Raw genomic sequence first — 24,283 nt, 5'->3', positions numbered from 1 at the left:
CTTTTTCTCACACTTTCATTTGTTAAGCGTTCCCTAGCCTTTTCCCAACTATGTTAGGGTCAGTTCATGTACAATTAAGTTTATTAATTATTTGTTTATCTATCAGCAGTGTGCTCACGTTTTGGACATCAAGCAACATCAGGGTGGCTCCTGGTTCTCCAGGAAAGTCATACTCTTGGGAAGAAAAAGGATACACTAGCTGCAGTGCATCATGCCTTAGCGGTGTTCAGGTATTACAGTACACTCTCATACTCAAAACTTCGAGATAAATAGTTCCATACATTACAGTCAAAATCGAACACCCCAGGGCAAATATATGATGCAATTGTACAAGTCAAAGCCATGATATTTATCGAAAGTAAATGTCAATCCCACATTTAAAGTTTCCTATTCTATGATACTACAACATTATCAAGTCGCTCTGATGATCATAATAAATAACTACAACTGACGTCTTTTGTTTTTCATCAGGAGCTCATCATTCAGTGCGTAAGGGAAGAAGATGGGAAGAATGCATCGCCATACATGTGTGACCCTCTCACGAAACCGGAGAACAGAGTTAGGACCTGTAACGACCATCCTTGCCCACCAAGGTATTGTATAGAATAGATATGTATAGAGAATTTATCGAGTATAGAAACCCATTATTTCACACTAGCAGTTGCTAGCAGCTCCGCCCCAAAAATAAACCCACAGGCATATTAAATTACATTAAAAAACTATCATAGGTGTTGATCTAGGTTATAAACTATTTGTTTATTAAATTTCGTCCAATTCTGTCCAGCGGTTTAGCGTAAAAGAGTAACAAACGTCCATCCGTACATACAAGCTTTCACGTTTATTACATTAATAAAATACTTAATAAGCTGAGTACTATCAAAATAATTTGCAAAACAAATAACTGATAAATTTTTGATAGTATTATTTAAACCGGTTTATGATAGAGATTACAGTATTTATATAATAACATTATATGACTGAGGTCAACCAATTAAATGGAGCTATTAGCCAGTATTTAGGCCAGATTTTTGCGTATCATGAAACCGAATGGCCAATGTTTTTCCGAGTATTTAGCGTTATAATTTTAAAAAATCCCAAAATTCAAGTTAGGCAACAACAAAAGTTTATTAAAATTACACGCCTCTTGAATGTATTAAATACCAAAACTTAGAACTATGGTGGTTACATTAAATCATGATAATATTAAATTCTAAGTCGCAAGTAGTTACCAAACTCCGAAACGATCGACTTTTATGAATTCTGTGTGCATATTTAGTCGGTCTGAGAATCGGCTATTATTTATTTTTCACAGCCTTAAATGGTAAGGGGTGTCCACCTCTCATATTTCATTTTTCTTTTATAACTACGTGTGTAATTTTTCTACACCAGACAATCTCCAGAAAAAAAAATATCAAAAGAATATTTTCCGGGTCAACTAGTTTCATTTATTTTTCTTAATAGCTTCTTAATAAAATAGCTTGAAACTATTCTGGCCGTTTAAAAATCAAAATCTCCTAATCAAGTTTTATAACCAAACACAAGCCTTACTAATCCATTCAGCCGTCAAACATACTATTGATCAACACAGCACAATCAAGCGAAATACCTACCATTCAGTATCTAATGAAAGCCGAAGCCGGTACACTTAGATCAGGCAACAAAACACGATCGGACAATGCCTGGATCCCTCAAAGGCTGACAAAGCCTGCAACTTGGCTTCAAGTGAAGTGAGGACTAATTTCAATGTGTCCTTTGTCTCAGATGGAACTATACTGAGTTCTCGCAGTGTACGAAATCGTGCGGCATCGGGATACAAACTAGAGAGGTCACTTGTATACACGAGGTAAGATGTACTTGGGGTTATAGTTTATATGTGTGTGTATTGTGTTAGATAATTTTGTTGTACGTTAATTTATGTTGTGTAGTGTTTAAATGTTATATGTTTCTATTTTTTAAAGAGCTATTTATAGAGTTTCGTAGTTTCGTCGTTCGTCTATTTATATCATATACCATAATTCTGTAGGAGAAACCTTTGAAAATTGTTAAGTGAATCTAAAACTAAAATAAAAGTTAACATTATGTCACACATTGAGCAGTGACCACCAATATTTCAAAACAACATTGGAATTCGGACAAAATAATAGATTTCATAATTATTCCATACCACTAAGCGTACTATTCATAATATTTAATATTGTTTACTAACAAAACCGCAACCACATTTATTCGTGTTATAAGAAGTTATTTAATGTATGTTGAACAAATATTATGCACAAATATTTGAAGTCTGCAAATAGAACAACATTTATTTAAAAACATTTTCCAAATGTTTGTGGAACTGAAAATGGATATTTAGAATAATAGAGATAATATATGATATTCCCGAAATTTTAAAAACGTCAGAGTATAATGAAATGAAACTGCACAGGGTGGCATAGGTTGCACATTTTTAACAGAAGAGATCTTGATGAAAGTATTTATTTTTTATTCCAAATCGGCTGTTATCCAGGCACATTCGAAACTTTGCAATAATGACTCTAGGCGGACGATTCCAAAATGTAATTTCTATGGAGAAGAACTGGCAAGAAACTCCATAAATTACTCTTCTACAATCTTCTTATTAAATACATGATCATTTATATTTGCAAAAACAACGTAAAATTTATTATTATTCAATCTAATAATATTTGTAAAATACTAATCCTCTTCCATTTGCCCAGGTAACTCGTGGTGGTACCAATACAGTGGTGGTACCGAACAGCATGTGCCCCCAGCCACCGCCACCAGACCGGCAGTACTGCAACGTGCTGGACTGCCCCGTCAGGTGGCACTCGGGAGAATGGTCTAAATGCTCCAAGACTTGCGGTGGAGGGGTCAAACAGAGAGATGTAAGTATAGTGATGATAGTGATGATGCTTGATACCCGGGAGGGTGGGAATTCTTGAGGGTACCCCTTAGTGCCGCGAGTATGAATAAAGCCTAAAGAAAATAATTTTATGAAACCTAGTTATTTCAACAAGATGTCTAAATCGTCATCCTTAATTTCGTCCAAATGCTACTCGTATTTTAGCCTCAGGGCCACAATATACAACTCTTCAAACTCAAACCATAGTACTCATGTGAACAAATATGTAACAGGTGGAGTGTAAGCAAATAATGGCTCAGTCCCACGTGGTGGAGCGCCCGGCGTCGCTCTGCAGTTCCCCAAGACCTGCCTCCACTAAGTCTTGCAACTCAAGGCCGTGTCTACTGGACACAGCGTCGCCAGAGATATCTCTTGCCAACTCCTCTTATATACAGCATGATCCAAAGAAGAAAAAGGTGAGATGAAGTAATCAGGTTCTTTCTACTCCAGATTTTTTGTAACGATCTTTATATAAGGTTTTTCATTGAGTTTTTGTATATAAAGCCCAAATTGTAGAGATAAAAATACTTTTTTAACTTCCAAGAATTGAAACTCAAACTTTTAGAAGTAATCAAAAAGTAAAATTCTTACTCAGTTTTTAAAAAACATTAAAGTCGAAATTTCAAGAAAAAACCTAATATTTTTTACAGCAATTAATAAAAATTTATTTTACAGGTGACTGTAAAAGTCGGTGGTTCAGCGACTATATTCTACGGAACCCAAGTGAAGATCAAATGCCCTGTGAAGGGATACAATAGGACCAAGATACAATGGGCGAAGGACCACCAGATCATCAGCAAATCAAAGAAATATAAGATTTCCAGAAAGGTAACAATTTTAGGTTTTCACTGGCAACACTACTTTTAAATACTTATTTTACAAAATTTAGGAAAACAACAAAAATACTATACCAGAAGACTTTTTGCTTACAACTGCTACTCGTAATTAGTTGGCTCCAACGATAGTCCTATACCAAAAAAAAACTCTAAAGATCGATCAACAGATAGAAAATAATGACTCATTTATCTGATAGGCTGGTAAACGCAAAAAAAAAACAATTAATTTCTAACCTAACCCAACCTAACCTATCACTCATTGACTCAAGCGCAGTGATAAGTTGGCAGTCTTTGACTAAACCAACCATAGCTTTAATCACTAGATTTTAGGCCCTTGTTTTTGAAGTCAGGACCTAATTCCAAAATCCATGGACATACATTTTGGATACTAATGCTAATCTCTCCACAGGGTGCTCTCCGCATCAACTCCCTATCTCTTCGCGACCACGGAGTATACACCTGCGTGGCTGGAAGGTCCAGTGCCAACCTGACGCTTCTGGTAAAGCCGAGACCTGGAGAGTTTCCTTCCAGTGAAGAAATTGAAAGGCACAAGGCGCTTGATGAACCTTCGTCGCCACTTTCTGACAGGTAATATTTTTATTTTACTTGGTTAGATGACAAAGTGTTATGGAATTAAGTGGTTATAGTTCAGATATAAGCTTCGTTAATCAAAAGCTTTCTCCAAAAAATTATTTACAAAACAAAACATAAAAAACATTATACCCGTTAGTAATTTTGTTTGAATGATAATAATTTGCTGAAACCCTATAATTTACTATATCACCACACAATTCCATTCCACTTAAAGATGATTTGCAGACTTAGATAATATCTAGACCTCATAGTTTAAGAAAAGGCATGGCATAAAACTGTTATATTTCAAAGTGAGCCTATTGGAGGCTTTATCCGAATATACACATTCCATTCTATAATCACCTCAGAAGCACGAAAATTACTTAAATATGGTAAGTAGGGCAGTAAAATTTAAAAAAATTAACAGCAGAGCAGATGGCCGCTACAGAGCCATGATCGGAGGAACCTCTGATGACCAGTCTCACGAGCAGCGCCCGGGAGACACCAGGAAGAACTATAAGAACAGACAGAAAGGTAAGTAAGAGTAGAACATATTCATCGACCTTAATGGTAGCCGAGCGGTCACCACGCATCACACGTACTATTGAGCATTCAATGTTTGCCAAAAATCCGCGACACAAGGGTTAAATCCCGTACTGCGAGAGATTAGAGATAGAGATTCCATAGACCTAAAAAAGGTGAATTATTGAACAAGTTCCTAAATTAATTCCCGTGAATTTAATTGCTCAACAACATTTTTTTTTACATCTACACACAGCCGCAGATGCTAGTCCCTTTAATAAATATTAAAAACAAACAGCACTTCCACTATGTTTTATTAAACGCAAAAATAGTCTAGCAATAATAAAACCACTTGTCTGAAGTCTGGAAAAGCTACAAAATATTTATAATTACAGAATAGCAGGACGAGGGAAGTAACAAGTTTTGAAGGAAATTAATTAAGATCGAGCAGTAGGGAGTGCGAGTGCTCTGCAAATACTAGATAAATTCCGAATTAAAGTCTTCATTTTTAGTACGGACGGCAACAAAGTAAACTTGATCGGTTTTCCAAAAGACAAGCGGTACTTGGTGCTGTGCTTCTGTTTATTGACGTTCAAAACGACTTAATTTGTAGGATGTATTGGAAAAAGTGATATGTCTGCATTTGATCAAGAGGGGATGTATGCAATGTACTGCGTTATAACGATTCCACTAGTGCAATTTAAACATAATATTTGCAATTTTTTTATGTTCCACAACATTTATGCAGTCTCAATCTAATCAATTTGTTTTATGAATACCTTCTAGAGAACTGATAAAAATACTTATGCTATGATTCTAAATAAATATATGAATTACAAGCATACACAAAAAAACATTGCCCTCAACAAACAAACATTTGTCCTGGTTGAGATGGAAACAAATTAACTAAAAAACACAAAAAAAAAACTTCAAATGTATTTTTTTTATTTTCTGATTGCCTTAGATTTTCGTTGCTGACCGTATAATAGAGCAAACGTAAAACGTCACAATGACAAGCCAAAACCAACCGTATCGTGTCTACATAAAAATGATAATAACTGTTACGAGTGGTTGTTCTGTTTGGTTGATTGAACATTTTTCTTTTTTAAAATACTTTTTAAGAATTGTTGTCGCTTTTGTTCTTTAGTTTTCAACAGGAAGATATATTTCTTAGTTATTGTTTTCTGACGTTTTCATTGCTTAGTTGTTTTCTGAATTATTTTTGTTATATGAGGAATGTAAATATCTAAGAAAATTCCGTAATTGATATAAAAAATCCTACCTATTCTTTTATCTTTTGTATAGCAAATAAATAACATTACATACAAACTTTCGCGTTTATAATATTTGTAGGATGACCTTACAATTACAGATTTTCAAATATTTTTAATTTACCCAGGAAAAATGGACAAAGTCCGCGACGCTCTCTACGGCAACACTGCAACCACAAGTACGAAAGCCTCTCCAAGTTTCAACTCTCAAGAAAGAGATATGTACGACGAACACGAGGTAAGGTCAACATATAAACATATTTATAAGGTCTTGTAGAATATTGTGTTGATAAATCGTCTGATAAAGTGAAAATGGTAGAAGAAACGGAAAGGGATGAAGGTATGGAAGTAGGAGGAGGGGAATTCATGTTTACGTGATTGATAAAAAAAATAAGTTTTTTAGTCGGTTCGAATCAAAAATAATGTTAATGAAAAATGATTTAATGGGAAGTATAATATTATGGTTTTATATAATGAAAGAGATTCTGGAAACAAAAAGATATGAAAAGTTTGCAACGGGAGTAAAATTAGGCTTTTCGCTAGTTAGGCCTAAAATTGCCGTTTCAAAAACGACAAGAAGTAACATTTAAAAATGAAATTTGTGCCTTTAAATTTCTATCAATCGGATTTCATTATTATATTCATTCACAATCACCGTAGTAATCCAGGTTAGAAAGTCAAATAAATAAACAGATAATAAAAATTAAATTTACACATCAAAAGGTTTTAAAGCATGATAAAAATTTACACGATAAAAATCTATTCAATAATTTTAAAACGGGTATTAAAGATCACATCTCAAAGGCACTCACGCTTTAAGATGCAATCTGTAAAACCACCAATAACACAGATAGAATCAAACTCAATATTCATTCGACAAATTAAATGGAATAAACCAATTTCTATTCAAAATTCATTTATTGTCACAGATGTATAATCTTAAGTCCACATTGTAATGACAGTAATAAAATTTACAGCCGATTTTACGACAAACATAAAATTGTTATATCTTGATGATGTAAGATGACTTACTTATCGGGTGCATAAATTCGTCATAATAATGTTTTTATGGGCACTGATTTGAGGAAAATAAGTACGTTGTTACCTGAGATGGGGTCTTGTTTACTTTTGGAGATGTTAATCATCTTCTTGAAGACTGAAACAATCTTTTAAGTCAAGAGCTGAGAAAGCTAGCTCAAGACACATTGGAATAGGCAATGCTTCGGAAACAAAATCACAATGTTATGTCAAGTAGGCCGTCTCCAGGCACTTTTCAAACGTTACAGTATTGACTCTAGTGCACGTAATATATACAATCAGATGAATTTCCTTAAAAAGTAGAAGTTTTCTCGTCAAAATAGTCTTATGAAAAAAATGCATAGCGTCATTATTTTTTGGAATTTACACAAATTTTAGAAATTGGGGTACCAGCATTGATTTTCATATTAATGAGTCTACAACAGCTAAGTACATCGGATATCAAATCCAATCTTTAGTCGAAACTTTCACAATTTAAATATGAAGACGATTTATAAACACAAAATTAAGCTTAACCTAACAAACTTGCCCGCACGCTGCTTGGACCATACTGTATTGAAGAAGAGTGCTGTGTCCTCCCAGATGCTTCCACCCAAACGGAGCAGTGCATCCAGGGTACTGCCCTGCCTGCATTACATTGTTATGCAGCTTCAGGTGAGAAGTTTCCAAAACTGAGGGTTGTATGGAATCTGGCATGCCCTTGCATGGTTTTGGTTCTAATTTCTGGTGATCCACTTACAATGATTACTTATTTCTGGCGATGTGAAAATGAGAGTATTTTATATAGTAGCCTGTTTCCCCACTCCCACAACGGAAACAGACGTGTTTTATGTTTTTGTAGTATAAGGGGTTCCCACATGACATATGACATAAGACCCTTGCCTCTTTGACCAGTGTGGAAGAGAAATGCTACACTACACTGAATAGCGCGCTGTCACTTTCCCATAACTGCAACGATCTTACTTCAAGATATAGACATACAAACCTTGTAATGACATTTCTAAAAGTTGGCATCATATCACTGCAGAAACAGGATGGTAGTATTAAAATGCGTGAAACTGAGTCTCGTTTTCACAATGTCAGAAGTCCTTTTACAAAAGTACATTGCAAGTGGACTGTTTTGGCATGTTATTTTTTCCTCTTTTTTCTTTAGGACATCCTAGGATGGTACGAGTATAACACTCAGTCCATGATTGCATGTCTTGGTATCTAATAAACCAATTCTCGCAGTGAAAGATCAGTTTGTAAACGTTTTCAATCTAAAGAAAACCAATACTGACAAAGTGACACACATTTGTCTGGTTGCCAATTTAAATGTCGCAGACGACAAACTATTGGATTCGTGACTCTTGTTTACAAGTCGAAAACAATCTATCGTTTCAGATAAAACCGATTTGTCACGATCAGGGCGACTGGTAATTCTATTCTTACAAAAATTTGTTTGTGTTTTTGTACAGAGATCTGTACCCAAATGCCATGTTACATCAGACCTCAACATAAATCTGATGGTTTAATACAATCATAGTTTTATCAAGATATTTTTTAAATATAACTTTGAGACTTCAACTTCATCTGAGTCACTTTATTATCTCTTTTCGTACACATTTAATTACAAATATACAGATATTTGGAATGAGCGAAGATATAGAAAAAAATTTAGTTTTTATTTAAAGTAAAAATTATATTCAGCAATTCAAATTTATTGAATAGGTACTCATTGCTCGTTTATTTTGTGTCTATTTCACTAGATTGTTTCTTATATTCTTTGATATCACATTTTTGATGAATTTGAATTTTGCTTTATTCTTTCACACCTTTCTCTTTGTAATATAGACTAAAAACATTCATTACTATACCATTGTTATTAACATATCATGCAGGCTTATTAATTTTCTATACAAAGGCATCTAATCAATTGGATACTAGCCAATCATTCAGATTAATACAAAAGTATATTACTACAGGAACAAAAAACGCAATCGGAATTTAAGAATGTTTATAATTGATATGTTCAGATGTTTTGGAATTTTCAGACGCTCGGCAATTCAAGAGGTCAACGGACTGTAGACTCGATCATAATGTATCAAAACTATGGAGTGCCTACTAAAGCTCGAGTCATTAATATGGAAGATAAACAAATAGTGTTCCCAGAGGATGATGATTCTGATATCATTATTGTGAACGAAGACTATCATAGAAATGTTATAGGAGATGCTCCTGTAGAGAGTCTTAAAGAGGCTGGAGAGACTACAACGGAAAATAGGTAAGGTTGAGTTAATACGAGGATAGAAAGGTTCACTAAGACGATGAAACAAGTTTGTTTCGTTTGGTGTTTGTTGAAGTGTTTCAATCTCCCTTGAACATCGAACCAAAATGCAGTGTGAAAAAAAACTGTAGGTCCAATAAAATCGTAACATTATACCAAACGAACTATAAAATATTTTGATAAGCCTTCAAATTAAAATCGATCAAATATATTTGAGTCAAACCAAAAAACTACGTATTTCAGTCCAAAATCGTTACCTTTTAGAATATCTTGTCTAAGTATTTTACAATGGATTAATAAAACCTCTCTTGTAATTAGATTCGAAGCTGTGGATGCAGATGAGTATATTTGGATGACTACTGAATGGTCCCCATGCAGTGCTCCCTGTGGCAAACCGGGACATCAAGTTAGGGGTGCTATCTGTCAGGTAATATAAAAATATTTTACTTTTCAAGATGGGATAAATTCACTTTAATTACACACTATTATTAATACATTTTGAGATACGAGTATTTTAATATGTTTGTTATTTGAATACCTTCTATGAAAGCTACCCGACAGATTTTTCAGTAACTTTTTAACCTATATCAGTTGCCAAAACTCTTTAAGAAAACCTTCGAAATATTTAAATCGTGAATAAACTTTGTTTAACCCGGCTACAAAAAAAGAGAAAAATAATTTGTAAAAATATTTATTTTCAACATCAGCATAAGACAGATAACGGCACGACTACAGTCGAGACAGAGGAGTGTGCCTCAAGGGGCAGACGTGCGCCCCTTGTGTTGAGGTCGTGCGGTGGACCGCGATGTGCGACCTGGCGAGCGGCACCCTGGCCTGCTCCGAGGTGCCTCAGTAATGGAGCTGGTATGGACTAAATATTTTTAAGGAGAAGAAAGGAAAAAAAATGACATGCAGTGGGAGAACGTTTGTTAGATAAAAAAATTGATGGGCCTTAGGCGCACAATTATAATTATACTTTCATACATATTATAAAAAGAAAGAACACAAAAGCAGGTTTTGTGTGCCTCACGGCTGTGTCAAATAGGCTTTACTAGTAATTAAACAGAATTGGATGGCCTAGGTGACGGTGCTGATAAATCAAGAATAATAAATTATTTTTTCGATTTTTTTTATACATCTATCTATTTTTTATCTATTTAAATATCCTATGGTCCTGTAGTCGTAGATAATATTATGATTTATTCAAAAGACCTGAAAAAATATTTCAGGATCCTTCATGGCGTAATAAAAATTAGTAGATAATTTGAGTGCTCCTCTCATTTGCAATGAATGAGCCCTTTGTTGATTTACTTGCCTCAAAAACTCGTAAAATCGAAAAGTTACATTAAAATTGTCTTTCTCTGCGGAAATCTTCTTCATTTCATAAATATCCTCATCACCCAGCAATCTCTCGCCGTCGCGTCGAATGCGTGGGAGACAATGGCACAGTGCTGGTGGATACAGCTTGCGACGCGGCTACCAAACCAGAAAAGATTCAGAAAGAGCCGGCCCCCTGCAGGGCCGCCTGGGCGGTTGGGCCATGGAGTAAGGTAATATAGAATCTTCTTTTTCTTCATCATCGGCCTAGCCTTTTCCCAACTATGTTGGGGTCGGCTTCCAGCCTAACCGGATTCAGCTAAGAACCAGTGTTTTACAAGGAGCGACTGCCTATCTGACCTCCCCAACCCAGTTATCTGGGCAACACGACACCCCTTGGTTAGACTGGCTGTCAGACTTTCAAGCTCCTGACTACCTGTAACGACTGTCAAAGATGTATGATTAACAGCGGGGACCCACTATTTAACGTGCCTTCCGTCGTTATGACAAAGATGGTCACCCATCTAAGGACCAACCGTGTCAAGCGTAGCTTAACCTGTGATCGAGCTTTTATGTACAAGCTGGTGTCAGAGACTTTAAACCATCCATAGGACTTTAACGTGGTTTAAACCCTTAAAAGTTCTCAGATATGTCGGTTTCCTCACGTTGTTTTCCTTTATCGTTTTGTGTAATGATAATTGATAATTGCTAACCAGTCTTTTACTTGGCAGACAAGCGATAGTGCCACTAGGCTATCATAGCTTTAGAAAAAAATAAACAGGAGCTCATTATGTTTGGTAAATTCCTCAAATGCTGGAAGTTAACAAAATTTGCGGTTATCTGTTAAAGTCTCTCTTTTTGTACTGTACTTTGCAATTTAGTTGTGGGTATGCTCTGTTAACATTCTGAGCCTCGGGTTTTTGTCAATCTATATGACTATGAGATTTTATTAACCTCAATAAGTAGCAGAATTGAATTTCAAAATAGTTCATTACCAAAAGTGATTTTTTAGCAAACAACTATAGATTTATAACAAAATTTCCTAAGTATTTGCCTAACAGCATCTCAAATGGATCCATTATAAGTTCACCTATGTTAGTTCCTACCTTACAGTTACATCATCATCATCGGCCTAGCCTTTTCCCAACTATGTTGGGGTCGGCTACCAGTCCAACCGGTTTCAGCTAAGTACCAGTGTTTTACAAGGAGCGACTGCCTATCTGACCTCCTCAACCCAGTTACCTGGGCAACACGATACCCCTTGGTTAGACTGGCTGTCAGACTTTTTTCAGCTTCTGACTATCTGTAACGACTGTCAAAGATGTAGGAATAACAGCCGGGACCCACAATTTAACGTGCCTTCCGAAACACGGAGGAACTCGTTATGACAAAGATGGTCACCCATCCATGGACCAACCGCGTCAAGCATAGCTTAACCTGTGATCGAATCACTTATGCGGTTATAGCTTAGCCACGAGCTCCTCGAGTTGGTACATAAACTAAAGATCAACTATTAACAAGCAGACTTCCTGCTCCTGATAAAGTTTAAATTTGTCTTGCGTATTAACTGTCAATATTTGCTTTCAAATGTCTATAGATTCCAAACATCGAGTCATTAAGTAAACAATCACGACAAATATGGTTTAGAAAAACAAAACAAAATCTAGTCAAAATCCGTTTCCTATAATCAAATTATCACAAAAAAATGTTACAAGCCATTTCCAATCAATTTAATTGAATTATTTGAAATCAATTTAATTGATATATTTTAATCAATTAAATTGAATTCTCCACATTCACCTTAAGACCTCAGCACATTATTGCAACCGTAACTAGAGTTTTCATTGCTTCATAAAGCAGAATGCTATAAGCGAGCTTTGGTACTAAAATTTTATGTACTTAGTAATTTTATAGTCTGCACTATCGTGGAGGAAAATCTCCTAATTGTACGACTTTAGTATTGCTATTACTAAGTTAGAGGTTGTATTAAAACATTTAGTGGTATATTCGGGGCCGAAAGTATTATAATTTTAAAGCTTGGTATTACTAGTTTGTTTGTTTTGTTGTTATAGCTTTTGCAAAATATAAATTATTGAATGTAACATTAGTTTCATAGTGGCCTGAACTAACGTAATAATACTACAACTAGTAGCGCAAGGCATAATGATGATGAACACACGACTCAATATTTACAAATAGAGCTTTGAAAAATATTAATTTAAAGTTGCTTTTGCAGCAAAGTTATTTCTGTATGTTAAAGTAAAACATTTAAAAATTATAAAATCACGACGATGTATGTATACAATACTTCTCCAATTTCATCATTACATATTGGAATTGTAATTGATCAATTTGCGACAGTCATGTTTTCCTTTTATAATTTGCAGCAGGGCGCATAACCCCAAAAATTCAGATCAATTTTAATTTTATCTTTCCCCAGTGTTTCGATATACATCTTTTCGGACGATGATAAAATCAAAATTCAGAAATCTCCATGGCACAGGACTTCAGGAAGTCATACATTTTGAGCAAATAAATGATTCTTTTCTTCTTCAGATGTATATTACAAACATTTCGAGCAAATAAATGATTATTTTCTTTCTTACCCCAGTGCGTAGGTACTTGCTCGTCAGTGGGTCGGCAGCACCGCGCGCTCCGCTGTGTGTGGCGCGTGCCGGGGGTCAGGCGACGGGGTAAGGAGAGGAGCGCCACTACTGCCTGCGAGGGGCTGCCCCGCCCCGGGGTCACCAGGTCCTGCCAGGTCCATGCTTGTGTTACTAAAGGTGGGTTTTGTGAGTTTGAAAGCTAATTAGAGCTGATTTCGGTCTAGATGAGCAAGTTATTCAAATTTGAAAAGAGGCTTATTTCCAGAAGTGATTTGAAAATCTGTTGATGCCTTTCTTTTAAATGCCATATTAACTTATTAGCTAGAGGTTGAGAGAAATGGAAAGAAACAAATAATTTGATTTAAAAAGTAAAAAAATATGTAAGCTGTATGTGAACCAGTACTTATAACTAAAGAGAATGTTTAATAACTAAAAAGAACTTAACTTAGAAATTTGCAAGACAAATAATAATACTATAAAGATATAAAAAAATGTAGTGACAAACATTTTTTTCTCCAACACTGACTTAAATATTTTTCCTCAGATGGCGTCTGCCGTGATAGTTCCCGCTTCTGCGAAAATGTGAGAGCCATGAATATGTGCGCTTTAAAGCGGTACAGAGAGCAATGCTGCAAAACATGCTCCGACTGAGCAAACAAACACGACGACAGATTCATATAAAGAATACTGTCATCCCAATATAACGGTCTCAACTTTGAATGACGGACTCGAATCAAGAATAAAATTTAAACGTCGAACACATTCAAATTCACAATTCGAATGCAGCGAAATTACGAATAAGGCTCGATGAAAACTTATCAAATTATTAACGGTCAGAGTGAAACGTTGCTATCACGCTGTTCGAATTTGGAACGCAGCCGACTGTAAAATAGTTGGCTTTTCAACTAGTCGGACCGCTGTCAAGTAAAATATTTACCCGTATTGATCGCTTTGGAACGAGAGTGAACCAAAACTTTGTATGATCGTTAATTATTTATGAGCGTTTACAAGAAGCCAGTTTCAAACCGATGGAATGGAATCGAGATTCGAGCCTAACATAGCGTTCCAATTTAAATTTCGAACAAAGAACCCTCAATTTATTGTGCAAATTCATACAAATTTACTTTTACAATTGGATTTCGAATAAAAACAAATTTGTGAAGATTGAGATTCGAATGAATTGAATTCGTCTTCGGCATTCAAATTTGAAAGAACGCTTTTTAGTGAAATTGAACTTTTAAAGGCTAAAGGACAGATGTGAAGTGCGGTATTCTTAATGGAATTAGTTTTAATAAATATTTGAATTCTATTTTAATTGAAAACTGAGTCACATTGAATTTGAATACAATGTAATAATTAATAATAGGTTTTCAAAACCTGCCATTGTCGACGCAATAGTTTGACTGGTGTTTTAGAGGTTATTATCACAGACTACATAAAAAGACAGACGGTCGAGTAATGTTTTTATTTTAAAAACGAATATGAGGTTTACTTTTTAAAATTGTTTTTTTTAATTTTGTCATCTTTTTCGGTTCACAGTCATCAAAGCTCTGTGTTCTGTCTACCTTTTTTATTCCATGGATTTTTTTTCAATATCAAGTCTAGATATCAAAGGAAATTCAATTCTCAGAGTTTCGTTTGGCGAAACTTAACGAAATTATACGAGTGACTGGGTGCAAAGAGACCTAGTAATACTTGATCACTTTTAATTTTCTTCTTTTTGTCAACCGTTTTTTGTCTTTGCTACAAAGGACGGATTTTTTGCACAAAACTGACAACTGACTTTGGCGTCGGTTTTGTGCACTTTATTTTGTTCTTTCCTAGGGAAAAATATATCTTAATTGAAACTTGATACAGGTTTTTGTTTGCCTGAAACTATTCCTTATTAAGCCAATATATGTCGTCTAGTTTGTATTATTTTAAGTTGTTTTCTATATAAAGATCTGAAGGAAGATTATGAGGTGCGACGCAAATATTGTAACACGTGAGTGTGAAAGAGACAAAGCTAATTGAGAGCACGATAGTTCTAGTCGTGGAAGCACAGCCGACCATGTTAATGGTTAATATTGAATATTTATAAAAAAAATGTAAATTATTTCAAAAGTATAGCCCTCGAATTGATTATGTAAGTAGCAAACAAAATATTTAGTAAAAATGTTTTGTACTATATAAAAAATATTGTAAATATATTAAAATATTAATTATCGAGCACTCTACGCTATGCTTGGCTCTGTCATTATGAAGCACAAAATTAATAGTTTAATAAAAATAGGAAAAAAAAACTATTTAGCGAGAATTGCCAAAAGAAAAACAAGATTGTTAAAGTACAATCGAGTTCAAAGTGCTGTTTAATTTTTATTATTTCTTCCCGTCGTAGTTAGATTCGTTTATAGAAAAATGTATGTATATTGGACATGTCATATTAAAATAATGTAGGGTTATCATACTGATGAAAAATATAAAGCAATACGATTCGCTTAACAATTATTAATGTAAATAATTATGCGATTGCATAAAAAATATTGTTGTAAACCCTTAAGTGGATATAAAAAAACACTGGCATTATTTTCTTTGTGTATTTTTCCCTTTTTTGACATTTTTGGCCAGTTCTTTCTTGTATAAAACCCTACAAGGGAATGTTAGCAAAAGTTTTAGTAAAATCTCGGTGCAGTATTATGTATTACGAAGTATATAATGTTTAGATAAACAATTTATTGTCAATTGTTAGTGGCATTACCCAGTTTGTATATACCAAAAGTATATAGCTACGCAAAAAATGTTCCAAATCACGAGACTTTGTTCAAAAACGGGTTTTTTCTTTACCTTCAAAGAAATATTAATAAAAACATTAATTTACCTTCTCATTCAATCTTTAAGGTTACCTTGTGCAAAACATTTTCAAATTAAAACGTAGGATTTTTACTTTACTTAATTAAAGTCTGATAATCGGTTTAAAGGTGGATTATGTAAAATCTCAGATTAAAAAAAATAAGCAAAGGTAAAAACCCGTTTATGAAAAAAATAAGCCCACGAATTCTCTAAGACGGTTTAGTTAACAATTAAAGTTATAAGTACGCAATATCTTATTATTTTTAAGTATCTAGTGTTAAAAACTAAATATTGCCATAATTATATCAAATGATTTAATTAAAAAAAGTATTATTTGTTGTCTTCTCGTATACAATTAGAAAAAATATACTTTTTATTATTAGTTTAAATCTGTGTAAAATACTTCATATCAATAAAATACTGCCATTTTAGTGAAGAAATACTTTGGCGCTGAGTGTACTCTTCAATTGTACAAAGTTTTGCTGTCTACGTTGCGCATGATATTTAAATTATACCTTTTTAAAGTTTATTTCGTGTTGATGATTCATGCATAAATGACACCGGATTACTCACGCGTATTTATCGGGATTAGCCGACTAGCTTCGGACCCAACTGGAGTCCTTAATCATGAGCTGACGCGGCCGCGGCAAGCGAGTTGAATTCGACTATCATTTAATCGAATTCAAATTCGAAAATCATTTAGGTATTTTGTGATACCTATGCTGTGAAATGTCATAGTGCAACTACATGTGGCATTGTAGCGAAGCAATAGCAAAATATACAAAGTTATATGTGTGTGATTGTTATTTTGTCAGTTGAAGTTGATATCTGTGACGTGTATCGATGCCTAACCGCATTCTACATTTGAAATGATTCCATTAAATCCTTTTTTAAGAGGTCTCGAAGTGTGTAAAGTCAAAAAACATAAGAAAATCAAGATTGCCGCAACATTTTTATCAGGCGTCCATTATTTGGTAGACAGCAAACTTTGCAATACCATTATATTCAGTTACGCGTACTTATTAAATGTATAACAATGAAACTAACCACTGTATGTAACGATTATTTTAAGTCTCAGAGAGTAAGTCCAAATTGTAAATTGTACCAAGAATTTTCAAATAAAAAATATATTATATGACTAAGTTACTCATTTTCGTGTTTTATTTGTTAACAAAAATTTTCTTAAACCTTCTTTACTAAACCGCTTGTCCGTCAGTAAATAAAATCTGACTTTTTAGGTTATTTTTTTGCATTAACCCAAACAACCTATGGTCAAAAATACGTAAGTACAAAAAAACAATCTTCAAATTTTACAGAGGATTTGATAACAAATACTTTCATAGTCAATAAAAAAATACTACTCAATTGCTTCATGCATTGTAAAGAAACATGTTGGCGCACAACATGGGGCCTCCAAATTCAAGAAGAATATAAAATTTAATTATTTTAATTCATCAAACTACCTTACATCTAATTATATATCAACGTTGGTACGTTAAAATAATTAAACATACCATTTACAAACACTAACGCTACACAACAACAACTGCTTTAATAAAACAATGGAACAAAACTATATCAGCACGCCATCTTTAATCGAATTCTCGTAATTCAAATTGCATGTACCATTCAAACAAGCGCATCTCTATTCTCTAGTGACGTCACAGCCATAACTCCTGTGATTGGCTAGCTGGGTCGCGCGCATCGCTGCGCTAACGCTGATTGGACTAATGAATCCGACGTGATTGCGTCATAGCATATTGCATAGTGATTGCTCAAATCCAACAAAATTTTCATACAAAGGTTTTTAAAGGTGTCTTTTTGGAATTCGTTTCACGAGTTTCTTTGAGTAGAGACTTTTTATAAGATTTGGATTAATTGGGTTGTTAGGAAAGTGGTTGAAATAAAATGTAAAAATGTTAAATGGTATAAAGGTAAGAAGGAAATGACTAAATTACGTAATTTCAGAAGCTTTGGCAAAAGTTGGGTTCTAACCCAACTATTGCACATAAGGAATATGCAACTAATCGACATTTAAACATTGTTTGGATCAAAATTTGATACTCTTACTTTTCTTATTTAATGAGTTTGTCGGTCCGGTTGGATTTTTGTAACTAAATTTTAAGGGTCTTCCTGTTAAGCTAGCAGGCTGAAATTACGAGACAATGCAATTTACAACTATTAAAACGGTTGGACCGGTTTTGATAAAATTTTAATCAAGTCACAATTAAAAACGCGGGTTTTTCGATTTTTTGAATCTATCTGATTTATAAACTAACTAACTAGATCTCACAATTTTAGAAAACGAGTCAAAAAAGTCCTTTGTCCAAAATCCACTGATTGCGTTAATGTTTTTTCTTCTTTCATTTTGTTTCAAAACTGACATTCAAAACCATACTGTAAAATTCTCTAAACAAACAGGGTTGTCACTACACAACTTAATTACACGTAATGCAATGTCCAATAATTATATTCGCTGGGTTGTCACATGCAAATAAGCCTAACAAAGTCGTACCAAACACTGTTATAACTTCAATCCGGAATTGTTTCATTAAGTTTTAGTTTTGGGATGAATAGTTTATTGTATTGTTCGCGGTAATTCTATTAGAGATGAACCGACCGATTGTGGGTACCAGATGGGTATCTATGTTCCAAAGCGGGGGTTGGTTTTTAGAGAAATTATTATTTGACTTAGTGACAAGTAAAGATGAAAGATAGTTAAAGGGAAACCAAAAATAAAATAAAAATATTCTTGAGTCCTGTTTTTTTTGTTCCGTTTTTGTGTTTTTTTTAAATATCTTAACTTTTCTTTTTTTTATGATTCTATACCAAACTAAGATAAGACATCAGCAGCCTGTATCTTATGGACCGTGATAGCTGGAATCAAAATTGTTTTCAATTATGATTTCTTGTTGCCACTACGATAAAAATAACGAAGGGGGAAGGAGTGATTTTAGTTGGTCAGCATGAGTTGAAGTCATTCGCCCTGTCAATCATACAAGAACAGGTATAAACTGGTAGTTAATGCCTGAGGTAGTAAGTCAACTAAATAAATAAGAGGTCTACTTAACTGTCATATTCATTGGAAAACCGCAGCAAAATAAAGTTGCCGATCTAGTAGGAGTAGAACACAATAATTGGCGCGAAGTTTTAATCTCAGCTAATACTGAAAATTGGAGACTTTCCAAATAAGAGCACAATGTTTTTTGCTACGGAAGCCAAAATAATGTGTAAATATTTTAAAGTCCTTTCAAAACCTGCTAAAGTTTTCAGACTATTATTTCTGTATATAGAGTTTTGGTTCACAAAGGTTTTTAGAGATTGCGTCAGCGCTTTTTAAATGAAAGCTGGTGTTAGAATTTTATATTTCGTAATACCTGCTTTTCTAGTGTGTTTTTGTTTTACTTTGAACAATTTATAATTTTCTTTTTAATTTGTTTTCATTATTGAAAGGCAAGGTGCTGGAGAGTTAAGTAACTATTTTTTTCAAAGCTTTTTTCACTGGTCCGCGGTAGAGTGCAAATGTAATATTTTTAGTACCATGACTTACTACACAAAAGCTTTATGACAAAACAGTAATAGACAATTGTATTGGGGTAATACAATTTCCCTCAATACAACCCTCAATACTCAAATAAATGATATAAGGACCAGAGACCTATCAATTTTAATGTCTTTTATATCGCCTTTTGGTCACAACACCAAAAAAAAAAACCAATACACACTGAAACTTGTCAAACCAATAAGAAATACTTAAGTCACGATTAAGATAATTACAGTATCAAAAAAAACCTACCAAGTCATTTTATAGATCGAAAAGACCGTGCAATACCTTTTGTCGTCTATTTTCGTGGTCGAACTTCACGAATTACATGCATATTTGTAAAGCCGCTGTATGTGAGTAGCGGCCATAGTTCCGCCTCATTTCTCACACAAAACTATGCGCTGGAAGCCAAACAATTTTATTGGAATATCAATCAATTTTATGGGAAATTTTAGCTAAGGAACTTCGAAGTTGTGAATGCTGTGAGAGACGACGTTTGATATCAGCGCGATCTATTACACTATCTTTAAAGCAGAGTATTATCATGAAGGAATCATGAAGGAAAAAAATAGAGGAGGGTAACTACAATGTCGTACTACTGAAACTAGTGATGTTAATATTCGTTCTTAGTACTGTTAAAAATTATACTAAGCTTTTTGGCTTCGACATGCAAAAGCACAGATATAAGGAAATATATTAGTTGTAAAACATGTCAAACGACAAACAGTCAGTGCTACACACACATGCGTTGCCTGTTCGCCACACTTGTTTGTAACATATTGTACTACAAATAAACGACATTTACTGTGAAATTAAATCTTAATTTCCTGAAGGTAAGTTGAGACTGACATTAAAGCAGACATGGTGCTATTACCTAAAACTGGACCAAGAAATTGACAGCTATCGCCAGTAACGTTATCAAGCGTATTTTGATACAGGTCAATCTATACTTTCTATACTTAATATAGAGTTTGTTTGTTTGAACGCGCTAATCTCAGGAACTACTGGTCCAAATTTAAAAATTCTTTTTGTGTTGAATAGACCATTCATCGAGGAAGGCTTTAGGCTATAAACCATCACGCTGCAACTTATAATAGCGAAGATACAATGGAAAATGTGAAAAAAACAGGGCAAGTACAAATCATAACTTATATCTTCTACCCACTTGGACGAAGTCGCGGGCAACAGCTAGTATTGAATATAGTTGCCGGTCTCCACATTATATTTGATTGCTCGTTAAAATAAGTGCTGAAGTAGTTTGCAGTGGCCACTTTGTATGACGACTGACTATGATTTTCAGGAAACTATCAATGATGATGACAAAAAAACGTGGTTTTCAATGAAGTAGTTTTTTTAAATGATTTACCTACATACGACTTTTTTGGAAATTGAAAATGCATTTTGCCTCTTTCCTTAAAATTGCTGTCATTTAAAGCTCACTTGGAGGTATCATATATTTAAAATTCTTGTGTCACTTTGTGCGAAAATGTTCCCAAAACGGGTCGACCGATTCTCATGAAATTTTGTGTGCATATTGGGTAGGTCTGAAATAGGACCTCATGTTTTTTATACCCCTTTTTTAGATCCCTAGAGCATAATGTTTTCTGATACAACTAGTTTCATACAATATATTGCCGTATAGTTATTTTATCCTATAAGCTTTAAATTCATCAAAACGCTAACCAAAACACCAAGCATCCCATCAAAACAATTCAACCAAAACAATATTCTTCACCGGAATTCAAACGGGCAAACTTTGACGTAGTTATAAAACAATAAATCGCGGACTACCCTCGGTACATAAGCAGGCCATATTTCTGTTATATACAGACATATATTATGTAATAGGTATGTAGGTCGCCTCGTCGGCGCGTTGTAAATCTAATGGCGCGGCGCATTGCAAATGCAACCATTGGGCATACGACACGGGATGTTTATAGAGCTGATAGTACCGACCTTTCTTATTCGTCACTTGTCATTGTAAACGTGGTGCGTCATAGAATGGTGACATAAAAAGTACGATTACAAGAGCGGTTTACCTTTTTTTTTTGTTTAGGCGGGGGAATCCTCATAGACACCCACTCCCTCGGGGGAGGAAATGGGTAGTGTCAAACTTTTACTGACTGAACCTGAACCGCCGTGCTACGTCATCCGCGTTTTTGTGTCGGTGTATGGCAATGCGTTGCAATCCTTCATACACCGACCGCGGGCTTCCACCGGCCAGTAATGTGGGCCGGTAGGTCACTTTCTTGTGTTGTGTGGAGGCCGACGTGTAAAGAGCGTCGGTCTCCTCGCCTCATATTGGGACCGCATCCATAGCACCGAATGTGGCCCCCCGCCGTGGAGAGCGGTTTACCTACTTGGGTCGTGAGAGGAAAAGGAGAAAATAGAAAAAGGGTTTTTGTACGCTAGTTACGGGACACCACATTGCCTCAATAATTATAGGATGGTACGTCAAAGCATGATTCTTAAAAATAACACAATTACAAAAATAATGTAAGAATGAACCTACAGTAGGTATAAACGAGGGATATATTATTGGCGATGATGAATGTGTTAGATACCGAGTAGTAGAGGGTAATTCTGATGCTGTCTGCTGAAAAAAAATTTTTACCTCAGTTGACAACTTTTAGAGAATGAAATGTAAATATCATGTGAAGAAACGTAAAAAAGAAACATAATTAAGTGATTAGAAAATATTAGCAACAACCAGATTCCTACAAAAAATATTAAAACAATGTTAATTAAACTCTTACCTAGCTCTAATAGAAAATATTACCAGCCTAATAACGTTACGAGCTTAGAAACTAATTTAATTGTACCGAAACTTAATTAAATTATTGCTTAAATAAATCAAAGTGTGAAGATAATTAATATACCTTTGTAATGTCGAGGGCTAACTGAAAATATTTCAGGGTACCTATCGTTAGGAATTTCAGTCGAAAATTTATTTAGTTCCGAAATTTTATTATAAAGTAGTTGTGATATTTTACCTGTAATAAGGATTGTTTTTTTTTATACGTGTTGAATTGTAGAGAGATTGTACCTAGTATTGTATTGAATTTAGATCAATATATCTAAGGATGTATTGCAAGTTTAAATGTAGAAGAACTGAATTTCATTCACATCGAAAGATGAGTATTTTTGTTTTTTTTTTTAACTCAATCCGTTAATTCTTGGTATATTAAATTCATACATCGACTTTAGTATTATTTTATTAAATTAATGATATTTGAAAGGATTACCATTCCTGATTCTGGAACTTTAATACTTGACTTATATCCATTCGGTTAATAAAAAAAAATGAAAAAACAACAAAAATTTCAAATTGTAAATCTAGTCGGTATTACCAACTCTTAAGCAGTTCTGCCAAAAATTCTATTTGGCTTGGTGCAGCACGAATACGTCGCGAGGATCGGCCCTCCCGCTCTCTTATATATTTATTATGTGACTTAGTCTAGGAGCCCGTGATCACAACGCCCTCTGCATATCTTAGAAGTTCCTAGATTTATCTGTTCGACAATTCCGGAAGCTATTGATTAGAACAATGGTTTATGTCCTATTGTTAAGTAAGATGAACTATTTAGTTGCGAGATGAATTAGTATACTATTTACATTAGGAAATGATTTGTCGTAATTTATTTTTTCGAATATTTAATTTTAAAAACTTCATTCATTTCGTTTTACAAAAATTTCGTCGATTGTTTTTTTCAAGGAATTGATTGAAACAGATTTTTGCTAACCCTTAGCCATAAAATACTGTGCAGAATTAAAATATTTAAATTTTACCCAGTTCACTTTCGTTTTTTCCGTACTTCCATGTAAATAAAAAAATAAAGGGCAGTACTGAGAACAAAAACAGCAACAATATCGTTAAACCTAGAATCTACATTCTATATCTACATTGAATCTACATAGAATCTACATTTTCTACATTGTATTTGTAATGACACATACTCGTCTCCCGGACTACACAACGGAGCATTGTTCCATCAGTACTCATGTACTCGTATAAGATGCAGCACTCTTGTCTGGTCGAGTTATCCATAACCATTGCTATGACACCTGCATCTAAATATCATGAATCTCGTTGTAAGTCGTCCTTAAACAAAAGACAGTTTTCTATAGTCAAGATAACTTCAAAGGGCAATTATACCTCGATACTATTGCAAAATATTAGATTGCACATAATAATATAGCTCAGTGGTATAAGTCACCGCGCTAAATCCAGTGTGTAGCGTGGCGTAAATTTGATATACATATATATATCCACGAATGCTTGTTCAGTGTTTGGGTGTCTTTGTGCATGTGATTTTAATGTTTGTTAAGCACGCCCTCAGCGAAACGAGGAAAATTTTACTTGCAAGATTTGATCTAAACAAACATACAAAGATGCAAGTTAAACTTGTAATAAAGAAATGAGGAGTTAACCATAACTGTGTGTGATCATCTCCGAGTAATTTTTTTTGGAAGTGGAAAATATATCGATTTTGGGTTTTTGTTGAATTTAGCTAAAAACAAAACGAATTATATATTCTTTCAATATAAAAAACAATCAAAATGGATAAAAAAATAT

General features: G+C 34.3%; 1 protein-coding gene across 3 annotated transcripts in view; it reads left to right on the top strand.

Moving 5' to 3' along the window:
- Nucleotides 1-15,048, top strand: part of LOC113502746 (protein madd-4) — a 122,946-nt gene extending 107,898 nt beyond the window's left edge. Inside the window, exons 13-28 of one of the 3 annotated variants that reach the window (XM_026884399.1) lie at nt 107-230; nt 472-593; nt 1,762-1,843; nt 2,721-2,888; nt 3,139-3,321; nt 3,581-3,733; nt 4,151-4,329; nt 4,742-4,848; nt 6,236-6,345; nt 7,728-7,799; nt 9,161-9,408; nt 9,730-9,838; nt 10,119-10,275; nt 10,816-10,961; nt 13,340-13,511; nt 13,879-15,048. In XM_026884399.1, coding sequence (XP_026740200.1) covers nt 107-230; nt 472-593; nt 1,762-1,843; nt 2,721-2,888; nt 3,139-3,321; nt 3,581-3,733; nt 4,151-4,329; nt 4,742-4,848; nt 6,236-6,345; nt 7,728-7,799; nt 9,161-9,408; nt 9,730-9,838; nt 10,119-10,275; nt 10,816-10,961; nt 13,340-13,511; nt 13,879-13,985 — 2,239 coding nt within the window. In that variant the 3' untranslated portion in view covers nt 13,986-15,048. The remainder of the gene's footprint in view (nt 1-106; nt 231-471; nt 594-1,761; nt 1,844-2,720; nt 2,889-3,138; nt 3,322-3,580; nt 3,734-4,150; nt 4,330-4,741; nt 4,849-6,235; nt 6,346-7,727; nt 7,800-9,160; nt 9,409-9,729; nt 9,839-10,118; nt 10,276-10,815; nt 10,962-13,339; nt 13,512-13,878) is intronic. The other 2 variants (XM_026884401.1, XM_026884400.1) reach the window with 2 other exon arrangements.
- The last annotated feature ends 9,235 nt before the right edge of the window (nt 15,049-24,283 follow it).

This window comes from Trichoplusia ni, chromosome 18 (genome assembly GCF_003590095.1).
Source record: "Trichoplusia ni isolate ovarian cell line Hi5 chromosome 18, tn1, whole genome shotgun sequence".
Lineage (NCBI taxonomy): Eukaryota > Metazoa > Arthropoda > Insecta > Lepidoptera > Noctuidae > Trichoplusia > Trichoplusia ni.
This window is presented reverse-complemented; position numbering and strand designations above follow the sequence as displayed.